The sequence below is a fragment of the Rhopalosiphum padi genome, chromosome 1, assembly GCF_020882245.1.
Source record: "Rhopalosiphum padi isolate XX-2018 chromosome 1, ASM2088224v1, whole genome shotgun sequence".
NCBI classification, from domain to species: domain Eukaryota; kingdom Metazoa; phylum Arthropoda; class Insecta; order Hemiptera; family Aphididae; genus Rhopalosiphum; species Rhopalosiphum padi.
The window spans coordinates 14,482,424-14,495,200 of record NC_083597.1 but is presented as its reverse complement, the minus strand read 5'-3'; the positions used below and the strand labels follow the sequence as shown (position 1 = coordinate 14,495,200).

At 28.1% G+C, this 12,777-nt stretch overlaps 1 protein-coding gene across 3 annotated transcripts; it reads left to right on the top strand.

Moving 5' to 3' along the window:
* The first annotated feature begins 652 nt into the window (after positions 1-652).
* Positions 653-12,473, top strand: LOC132918058 (barH-like 2 homeobox protein). Of its 3 annotated transcripts, none has more exons than XR_009660373.1 (4): positions 653-1,366; positions 7,846-8,155; positions 9,675-11,424; positions 11,578-12,473. XR_009660373.1 is itself a non-coding variant. In XM_060979126.1 (4 exons), the coding sequence occupies exons 2-4, from the start codon at positions 1,294-1,296 to the stop codon at positions 10,066-10,068; spliced, it is 777 nt and encodes a 258-aa protein (XP_060835109.1). In that variant the 5' UTR covers positions 653-1,107; positions 1,204-1,293; the 3' UTR covers positions 10,069-12,473. The 3 variants fall into 3 exon arrangements, 2 of the variants coding, with proteins under 2 accessions (XP_060835109.1, XP_060835108.1); XM_060979126.1 differs by having other exon boundaries at positions 653-1,107; positions 1,204-1,366; positions 9,675-12,473; XM_060979125.1 differs by having other exon boundaries at positions 9,675-12,473.
* Positions 12,474-12,777: the final 304 nt, after the last annotated feature.

Below are 12,777 nucleotides of genomic sequence, written 5' to 3'. Positions count from 1 at the left end.
CTACACCAATTATTAAATTTCTAGGTTATAATCACATATTCGTTTTGAAAATCAAAATGTCATCATGACCTACTTATTAGATTAAAATATTACACTACTGAGGCAAATATCGTTAATGTATGATAAAAAAAATCAACTTTTCAGAAAATGCAGTAGGTATATGTGTTATATTGAGTTAACAATTGTTAATTGTCCACGGGGATGCAATACATAAATTTCAATATTCGTAGCGACAACACGGCTTTTTAGTAAAACTGAGATTGACCGTGATACTTATATCGTTACTCATAAGCGACGATATTATTATAATATATAGGTACACGGCGCGCGGTGCGCATATTTTCGTTTTTAACGGGGACGGCGGTCCAACGGAGGGCCGGGCTCCGGAAAACGCGGACCGGCCAACCGCAGGCGCGCGTAAACGACTACCCTCCCGCCACACGACTGTGCACGGTATACCACTTGATGGCGAGACGAGAGGGTGGACCGCCGGCCGTTGCACAAATTATGCTTCATGGCGTAATAATACGCACGCACACGCGCACAACATATTGACGTGAGCGTATAATAGGTATATATACGTACAAGTGTCTAACATAATAATATTATGTTGTATTATAAACACGAGCGGGAAAATACTCGTCCGGCGACGGCGAAAAACGTCGGTTATACTATGCATATATAAGTATATACATTTATCACGTCGTCGGTGCGGGGTGTGCTGCTTGTGCGAACCGCGTGATGTGTCACCCCGATAGGCTCCTCCTGACGACTCCTCGCCGCGAACGCGTTTAATCAACCGCGCGCGGGCGCTCTCCGCCACACCACAAAACAGCTTTTCGTCGAACGTTTCCAAGGACGCTGATGCAGTCGACGACGACGCGCAGTACTTACCGGTATAAATTGTATTATTACACTCAGAAGTACAACCTCACGGGCACTACCTAAGCCCTTAAACATCACATAAAATTTTACAAAATATCGCATATATAATACCGCGGTATAACCGGCCACGTCCTGTACATATTATATTGTATACGTAGTGCAGAAAACTAACTTCCGTCGCGGTACAGCCGGCAATATCGCATCGTATAATACGTCCCGGAAGTATATATTACTCTTGAACTTTGCTGCGTATTTTCTACGCAGTATCAATTATACACGCGTGTGTGCTTAAAATAGATAATTATGTATAATATATAGATATACGAAACTAGAATATCAAAAGTACACCTCGACTTTATATATATATATATACTGCAGCTGTAGCGAAACAAATAAAAACACGTCATCATGGAGTGCCCAAAACCTTCGTTTCTCATCAGAGATTTGATCGGAGACGTCTTACAAACTTCAAAATCATCTGGTAAGCTAATGTTTATTATTATTCTCACGCGTGATGCATATAACATAATCGTGTATATATAATAAAGTATGAAATCAGTTAAATTCTTATTCGTGTATATTCATATACCTACTCGATGCGAATTTTTTATTTTTTACATTAATTTAAGTCTTATCGGAAAAACGCCTTATATAATAACTAAGAAACTGCCATCTACGAGTATTCATAGAAAAATGTAATCATAACATGTACCTATATTTTAATCATTAGAATTACGTACCTATAATCAGTATATAGGATATAATATAATTATTTTTGAATATAACACATTTAAAAAGAAGTATTATTTAGTAATATTTTATTTTCATATAGCGCCTAGATGACGTCATAAAACCTTAATTTTTTTACTTTTTAAAACTGAGCATAAAAAGATAACGGGAAAATGTATCTGTTTTACATAGCAGAAAATATACCTATATAGCTACAACTATATATAATTATAATTATTTTTCGAATTAGAAAATTTGGCCCTTAGCCCCTCTTTATTAAAGTTTAAAATGACGTCCAAGATAAAGAAGCTCTATATTTAGTGGACTAACGAATTAATAAAATTAATGCAGTAGATATTTATTTAATTGGATATTATATCCCATGTTACCCATTTCAGAATATCAGTTAAATAAAATGGATGCTTCATAATAATAACTGTAAGGTTACTTATAGTGAAATTATAGTTTAAATATTGTTAAGATATTAGTATATTACTTAATATAAGAGGTGGAATAATTCCCATTGAATCAATATATTAAGTATAGAATTTTACATACTGTCATTATTTAATTAAATATACGCAATACGTTAATGCCTAATAGGTACATATAGTTCGAATGTAACTAGAGCATAATTGCGCAAAAAATATTTTCATGCAAATAATTACATACGTATATCCATTTGCTTAAAATACCTACGATTGCAAAGTTTCAAATAGTTTTTCAACCAATTGAAATACATTTTAACTTTCTACATAGGTCATGACAAATCTGGATTCATATTCATAGACCAAAATTGTCCATATTAACATTTAATCTCTAAAAATATATTTACTATATTATATACTAATATTCCACTTAATATATATTGTATATATTTTAATATTTACATTATTTTTCTGTTCGTATGAAAAATTGGTTTAGTAATAGGCGTTTTAAAGTTTAACAATATAAATCTATTCATAAAATATCCCTTTATCCTCATAATAACCTTTTCTTAGTCCTAATATTTCTTTATTACATAGTATTCCCATTTTTCCCACTCTTTCGCAGTTAAATATCGTGGTCTATATCGTATATCGTGGGCCCACTATAATATCAGTACTAAAATACTAGCTTTAAATGATCTGATATGCATTCTTAAAACTATTATTTGAGATAATTGGCGCCCCTGGCAATCTTAGAAAAAGCGCCTTTTTGCCAATTAAAAAATGATAAATGTACGTGTTAATAACAACAATTAATGGAACACTGATGACATTTTCCTTATGATATTTTCATAATTTTGCCATTAAATTCACACGTAGTGTGTATATATATAAATAAAATCATACACATTTCAAAATGTATAATGAAAAAATATGGTTTTGAAGGTAGAATAAAAATATTACTTTCAAAGCAAAATTTTGCGCCCACTTTTTCATACTTTTACTACTGAATAAATACATTTCCATGGGAATCAAACTTCTTAAATATAAAACTACTAAAAACACTCTATAGACATACGGACTTTAGTTGTGGAGTAGTGTAAAAAAATAAAATATTAATAACTAATAAGATTCAAACCTTCCAAAATATTGCCTTCAGAAAATTAATAAATGCTCTTCCCCTAGTGACACGTGTTCAACTATACACTACATACAAATTTAAAAATAAAATCAATAAACTATGAAGTCAAGATCTTATGTAAAAAAAATTCATAACCATCACTTATGTTCTTATACAAATCCTCTAATCTGGAATCTGATCTCTGGCATTATAATATACCTGATCATCCCTTATGGTACTTGAAGCACCATTACCGAGTGATCTGTTAATTATCTATAGGCTCGGATAGAATCAGCAAGTTACCGAATTTAATTAGGTGAGTAAGACTTTATTTCGAAAAATTAAGTGTTAAACTTGATTGTTCTAAGAAATTTTAATATGTTTTGGGCTATAGTAAAATTTCTAAGATTCAGTGGGCCAATACTCAACCTATTCGATAATGATCTTCTATACGATTTAAATAACAAAATTAAGTTAAAATAAATTATAGGATGTGTCATCCATGGATCGCTCCATTCATCAAACATGTTTATCTTGATATGTAATATTTGTTACTACCTTAATGGGGAAAAAATATTATTTTTCACATATAAATATATTATGTTACGTATGTATTATATATTTTCAGGAAATTGTAGTTAAAATATGGTTAAAAAAGTACCCTTATAAATTATAACTATTTTAAAATAAAATATAGAAAATATCAATAGATACATATATAAATAAAATAACTAATACCTATAAATCATTTAGTGGATTATCCGATTATAACAAATAATAAATTTATATATATATATGTAGATATCTAATATTTGGTATTCGAAGAATGATAAGCTAAAACGTATAAAAATAGACTAGTCCCCATTTTAGTACTCAATTTAATCCTGTCAGAAACTCAGAAATATAAATCAATAAACAATAATACTTATATTATTTCATTATAGGTAGTAAAATCATAGATTTTATTTCTATGGTTGGTTATTTATAAGGACTTTTAATATGGGTTAATTTTTATGTCTGAATAATTACAGTGAAGTTATGGTATCAAACTTTATTTACTAAAAAATTGTTATTTTTTCATTAATATGTTTTAACATAAAATATTTATAACTTATTATTTTATAAATTGTTATATATTTCACTATAATTGTATTAATTAATTTATATTGTATATATTAAAATTTAAAGTATAATTTATATTAAATAAATAATATTCGAATTTTATTTAAAACCTATTCATGAATTTTATATTTCTATAGTGTTGTTTAACAGGATTTAATAACTTATGCTAATATTAAATACTAATATAAACTAAACATTCATTATTAAATTAATGCGAGTATAGACAGTATAGTAAAGTTTTCTGATAGTGTTCATACTTAATCTTTAATTGTAAAAAAAAAAGCTTTTCATTTTTTAAATCTTATTTTTCTATTTCAATTGGAAAAGTTGTCTTATTTTAATTGCTTTTTTCTCTTTTTACTTTTATCATCTTTCATACTAATCACATGTCATTCGTATGAACATTTAAACTATCTTTAATTTCACTGTCTTTTCTGGCATATCGTATATTTTAGTAGATTACAAGGATAGTTTTTCAATTTAATTCACGGTCCTTTTTTAAATGTATACTAATTGTGATGTTAGTTTGTGCATTATTATTTATTTATGCGGTGATGTAGTTTGTATTAATGGTGTAAATTAGTTTGTTTTCAATAAACAACTTCAATATATATATATATATATCAAATCGTGTTCTCGGTACTTAAAATACTGTATACTTTACTTTTAAAAGGTAAAATAAGCTTTTAATAATTTAATATATAAGGTAAGTGTACTTGAGACTTAACGATAGAACCATAATCTGAATATTTTATTGATTTCTTGACATTAAAGTAAAGTAGAACTGTAGAAGTTCATACTTATAATTTATATATACATTTACTCAAGATAAAAGAATTTTAAATAAATATTATAAGATTTTATTTTTAAAAAGTCACTAATACTAAATTTCTACTTTTTCTAGAATTCTTATGATCTAAAATACTAATATTTTACCATTCTCAACAGTTAAAATGTATAATGGACCATTAATAATGGTTCATCCATTGTTAGTAAATAAAAACTAATATACTAAAAATACTCACAATTAACATGCATACTACTTCATTTGAACTATTGAACTTGAATACATTTTAATAATAATTAAAACAACGTCGTATATCTAATATAAATTACGAAAATTCGTCAAACATAATTTTAAAAGTTTATTAGGAATTTCTTTCAAAATGAATTGATTTATAATTGAATATATTTAAAGTAGATTTTATATTTAAATGTATCTACATTAATTTATATAATTTAAATATATTATAAATATTTTAATTATTCAATTTTGGTTTAAGCAATTTAATTAATTAATTAATTTTCACAGACAAATATAATTACATTTGTATTACTTTCGTAATTGACTTAATGTTTTATTCAAACTAGTATAAATAATCTGCTGCAGTATATAGAAGTTGTTATACAGTATGAAGATGTTATATTAATAAAAAGTTCATCGTTTTATAAAATACGTTAACTTAGGATGTAAACAAAAGGTCGACAATTTTCAATTATAAAAATAATATAAGTTACGAACCGAGTTTATAACTTTATACACTTTTTTTTAATTGGGCTCTAAATAAAACGCTTAGGATACTATACAGCATACTATACGGTTGTTAGATTAAAATTGTCTGGCGGTCGTGTTAGAGAAAGTCTGATATACACCCGTACACCCCCGTGTAAGTATATGAGTGGTTTTGGAGAATCGGACGTGCTCAAGAGGGGTCGCCACATGCGACGGACCATTGAATTATCACGACAGTAATTGCGTCCTTTTATCTACGAATACCTCATGCTGGGCAGTATGAAAAGACTTAAAACAACTCCCCTCCACGTTTGATTTGGCCGTGTTTTTTTTCTGATTGATAATGATTTGAAATACGTTTCATTAAATAGGACAAGGGTACTACGCATAAATATTCGCAATTATACATAAATAAAAGTTTACCCCAAAAATCATGACAAATGCGATAATAGACTTAAACTACTAGTACCCACGTAGATATAGGGATAGGGTAGGTATATTGTTGATAAATATGTGATTGCCAATGTTTTTCTAATCTTATAAAAGTATACACATATTAGTTACTAATATGTAGACTATAGATCGTTGAGCTTTATTGTATAATATACGATGTATATTTTTTTACTAGCTGAATTATTATTGTATATATTTATACAAGTAGTTTTACACAATTTAACAGTCACTATTATTATTATATTTGTAAAATGTACAATTAAATAACATATATTATGACACAACGTTATTGTCTACTTTAGAAATTATTATATAGACTATTATCTATAATCATTATAATTTATAATGCATATTATAAACATATATGCATATAATATGGTATAAACTAATTTGCTACATATATAAGTAAACTTTAAAGAATATATATTACATATAATATATATAATATATAATATTTATAATTTATTTTGCGTTATAATTAATATTATTAAAATAAAGATTATTTTACATTATATTTTAACCTAAAATCAATTAATTTAAAAAATATATTAACACAATACTGAGTGTGATAAAATTTATCAATTTTTTTATTTTTGAATTGTTTTGTCGTTTCAACATATTTAAACACAATTTTAATACCTACAAGTATGTACCACGTACCTAAGTAATCAATTTTAAAATCAATCGATCATTGATTAATTTAATTTACATATTAATTTTTTGTAAGGTATATTATATAACAGGGGTAGCAAACCTTTTTTGAGCCTGGAGCCAAAATGTAATGTTCATTTTCAAAAAAAAAAATTCCCGAGCCAATGAATACAATCGTTTTTTTTCAGGCTATAGTCAGAGTGTCGGGTGAATGAGATTTGTTTAAAAAATATATAAACATATGACAATATTTAAAAATATTTATGTACATTTTGAATTATCTCTTTTTAAATTTTCATCTTTAGTGCACTACACTTATCATTGCATTATATTTATTAAATAATTATTGTTATTGTTTGTCATTGAATAATTTTTAAATAGCAGGTATATGTTATGTAACTTTTAATGATTTAGCAAAATGAAGAAGCTTAATTTTTCTTGTTTTGACCTGATTGCATTCAACGTGGAAAATAAATTTTCAGGACAACTGTATGTCTGTATGATTGAATTATTTTGCATTCCATTAAAATTTGGTCAACATAATACTATCTTGCATAGCGAGGGTGCTAAATAGAATATAGATGCTCTTAAACATTGATAAAAATATGTTAGTAATATCTAGAATAACATTAATTCTAAACTCTAAAGTCTACTTAATCTACACGCATAATAATTAACTTTTAGAAGTTTAATGACTTTTGTATAACATTATGATAAAAGTTGTGTAAATTCATTAAAAATCAAAAATATTTAATCTCTTATAATATTAGATGCAATAAGATGCCATATTGTAATGTTTATTTATAATATAGTAGCCTACAATCTTTTACTGTTTTTTTATTAGGCTATCGGGTATCAAAATGTACCTCAAACCTATAATATACATATACATACATTGTCAAAAACACCCAAGTATAAAAAAGTATTTTGTTACCTATTATAAGATATGTCCAGCGACGAAGGCACAGCCGACATGGATGACCGTACGCTAACAGTCAGTAATTTTTCCGCACTACCGTTGTTGGTGCAAAAACACCACCACCACCACTACCAACAACACCAAGACATGTTGGCCGGGAAATCGTGCGGCCGGAAGGTCAGACGCAGGAGAACAGCGTTCACCCACGCCCAACTAGCTTATCTCGAACGCAAGTTTCGTTCCCAGAAGTATTTGTCCGTAGCCGATCGCAGCGACGTGGCTGAAGCGTTGAATTTGTCAGAAACTCAGGTCAAAACATGGTACCAAAATCGAAGGTCTGTATAAATAACCATCAAAATATTATTTTTTGTTTGTACACAATCTCTATTTTATATTGACACAATTTGCACATTATTTTTACACACACGTACATAAATCAAACAATTAACAAAGGTAACTGGTGTCTATATATACATATTTTCCCCTAAAATGGGTACATCATCTTATATACTCAAAATTTAAAAGTATATATTTGTAGTTAAAATTAAATGATAATAGGTATTGTAGTAACTTATAAATTAATATAATACTTGTTTATTAATTATTATAATATATATAATAACGTCAATTATAATATGAGTAAAATATTTTTTAGGTTTTCCTCTATATATACCTCATTGCGTATATAACTATAGTGGTATTGTATTCACTATTTAGAAATATGTATGTTAAATATATATATATTTCACTGGGTATTTGATAATCTGTATCGATGTTACGGATAAGATTCAAAAACGGGTTATGTACTTGTGTATGTACATTTTGGTATAAGAACACTTCCCCGTCTGATATTGATATATTTCGCTGTACACTATTTCTCAACCAATACATAACATTGAGATTGAATTGAATGATTTTTAAAATAATATAAGAAGATTTAATCTATATATAATTTTGATACAAATTATTACAAAACTGTAAATTTGTAATTTTTTATATAAAAATTCTCATAAATTAAACTTAAACTTTAATTTCTTCACTTTAATATTAAAATATAACGTATACATACCTATGCATACAAAGCTTGTACAATAGATACATAAAATTTTCATAACTTTAAGTTTAATAAATGGTAATAGGTCAATTCACTCTAGTACTGAAGCTAATAACTCAAAATTGTTCGGCTGAATATAAATTTGCTATATTACCTAATCATGGATCGGAAGGGAAAACAAATAATACAGTAATATCACCATATTATTCCACATAGTTCAGGGGAGAATAATCTTGAAAATTTATTTTTAGATAAACGTGTGCGTTGTTGATACATGTAAGTGTGTGCAGTGTTGAACGGTTTGATTTTGAAAAGAATATGCGGATTTGAACGACGACCTTCTTTTGAAAATGTACGCGTGGTTATGGCGACCGCCGGACCGCCGATAATATGCATAACCCGAGTACCTACTAGACCATTCGGCGGTCGTCATAACCACACACTTACCGTTCATAATTGTAAAATTAAAAAAATTAAGTAAATTTGTTGGTTTGAACAGATAAAATAAAGGGATAGATATTAAATTTAAATTATGGTTAAAATATAATATAAATAATTATTTATATCAATTATATGCAGTTATTAAGTAGGTATAGTTGGTTGTTAGTTACTCCCCGCGTTCTTTTAAATTAATGTCATGCGTAGGACTTAATAGCATAACCCCAAAAAATTGCCTGTTATAATGTTATTATACTTATTTCTACCTTTACAGGTAAAATCTTGCAGTTTACGCACATAAAAATCAATAAAAATAAGATATAAAATTAAATAATGACACGTCGTATGTGTGTTTGGTATAGAACGAAGTGGAAGCGTCAGAACCAGTTGCGTCTTGATCAACTGCGCCAACAGTCGGTTGAACCGCAGTCGGACACGTCGGCCGCTGCCGCCGCCGAGTACGGTCAGCACCACAAGCAACAGCACAGACTGCACTCGGTGGAATCGCACCATAATCGGCAAGAGCACAGAGTGTACGTACCGTCGTCAGCGGCGTCGGCGACCGCGGACTCAGACATCCAGGCGGCCGCGGAAGCGTCAGCCACCGCACCGCTGACGTCGACGGCAGCAGCGGCCGCGGCTGCGTTCATCGGCGCGCCGTACCCTGGGGTGGCCAACGGCGCGCGATGGAACTTTCTGACTACGGCTGCGGCCATCGTGCGGAACGTGTCATACGTGCACGGGTGTCACATGTAAATAATATTATAATATAGTAATGGCATATTATTGTAATATGATTCAGTTCGCATCGACACGGATTGTATACAGGGTGGTCGTACGAACGATATCATAATATTATACTATAAGTCTATAAGCGGACGCTTTAAATAGTATTATAATTTTTAAGCAAATAAATCTACAGGCACAATATATGTTATGTGTTAGTTCGGCAAAGCTTTTTGAAATTACGTGAACATAATACATTTTTACACATAGGCGTGACCCCAGGAGAAATCGTGGCTATCCTTAGACCAGTTAGACCAATTAGTAAGTAGAACTAGTAGAAGGGACAAAAAGCTTAAAGTTTGAACTCAATCTTTGCAAATAATTTATAATTACATATTAACAAAAAATATATTATTATGCAAAAGTTACATAAAAATGAGTAAAATAGAAACTAACAAAATGTTTAGAGAGCTATATAATGTATTTAGGTATGCCTTTTCTCATCGAAGACAACACTGCAGTGTTAAATAGTATCAACACTGCTACATGTAGCAAGTCTGTGTTGCACTACATCGTATATTATCGTAAAAGAATTGACTACTTATTGAATAATTGATCGTAAAGACATTTTGGTCTTGCAGATCTCACCTTATGACAAACTCATAATTGGTTAATTTGGTTCAAAACATTTTTAACTGCTAAAAAAATAAAATAATAAAATAAAAAATAAAAAAAATAAAATAAAAAAATAAAAATATTTATCAAGTTCAAGACTTCTATAACCACATATTAAGTTTTTAGCTTGGGATAAGCTATAAATATATAAATCAAACAAAGACCCCCTCCTATAACCCCTGTTCGGTAGGGTATTTACCATAGACATATAATATTTCTTAATATTTCTATAATAAGTACTTATTATAGATACTAATACTATTTACTATTTAGTATTTTTATTTATTTGTAAAAAACGAATTTTGAGGTCATAGATCCATAAGTTTCCCTAATGTGCTTAAACATTTTTCATTGGATTCCTCTATCATGAAGGTCACGCCTATGTTTAACAATTTATTTTTAGTATACTAAAGACTCAGTAAAAATTATTTCAAAACAGTAGGTACCTAGGCAATTGTGGACTTGTGGTGTTCTTTTTTAATTTACCAACTTCATCTGTATATTTAGTTTCTGTAATTTTAACCTAATGAAATGTCATACTAGACAGGTATCAACAACAATACAACATTATTAATCAGATTTTTATTTAGCATAAAATAATATCAAATAATATAACAATACCTATGATACCTACTTAGTGGTTTATTTACAGAAGGCCCAGCCCCCCCTCCAGAAAAAAATTAATTAGTTTAAAATGTACCACTGTACTAGGTAATCAGTGGTGTTCCCATGAATTTTTTGAGAGTATACTATATCATCAAATACGCATGTATTATGGGTATACGCAGTTACCCATACTATTGAATAAAAATCTTAAGAGTATACGGCGTATATGTAGTATACCCTATGGGAACACCCCTGTAGGTAATACTTACTTATCAATGATGTTTTGAAAAACATTTAAATATTTAACAATTTATGAATTAATTATTATTGTTATTGAATAGTGAAATTAATTAAATATTGACATAAACCTAAATATTATTACATAATGTAAATATTAATTTTTATAAGAATTGTATTTTTTTTTTTTTTAATATTAACAGTATAGAACACGGCTGTTAATGTAGTATGTAATTAATAAATTAAGCCTATGATAAATTATTTATGAAACAATTTTGTTTTAATTACAACCCAAGTCTCTAAACGTTTAAACTTTAAACCAGCAATTTTCCACCAATGGGGGAGGGTCACCATCAATTTTTTTAGTATCGCCACAATTCATGTAATAATAAAACAAAATTTTTTTTACTTCAAAATTTCTCATCAACAACAGCAAATCATAAAATTAAAAATATTCAAAGGTATAAAATCTAACCTTTTTTTTGTAAAATGCATAACAAATTAATACAATAATAGTTTGTAACAACTTTTTAATGTTTACATTACAAAAGGGTCGTTAGATATTTTGGTGACATTAAAGGGGATCGCAGATTTAAAAAGGTTGAGAACTGCTGCTCTAAATCATCAATATTATTCTACATTAAGTAAAAATAATGAAAGTAATTTAGAATTGTATTAATAATATTGTAATAAATTAAGTCTTAATTAGAATTTTTTTTGTATATCCAAAGGTTTCCAAATTTTTGGATTAGATTTAATTGTTAAAATAAGATCACAAATTGTTCAGTTAATTCATTATTTTCAATTTTTATAATATTTGAATTTTTATGATATTTAGTATTGTTATACTGAATCATTGAATATTTTTATAATTATAAGTAATAATGTATGTGACTAATTTGTATAATTAAGACATGTAAAATGTACTTTACACATTACAAATTAAATAGTTATAACTTACTTATTATTAATTAATTTTATTTAATAGGAACTTATTTTGTTTGTATGTCATAAATGTTTATTCAGAATTTTAACTTCATGTGCAATACTTAGTAGAGGAATATAATATAATATTTATGTAAACATATTATATTACCTACACACAATTATAATTAATAATCTAATACTGTTATAATAAATACATTTAATTAATTGTTGATCTTTTTAATGAAAAAAAAGTACAAATTAAATTATAAAATGGATACATTTTAATGTATTATA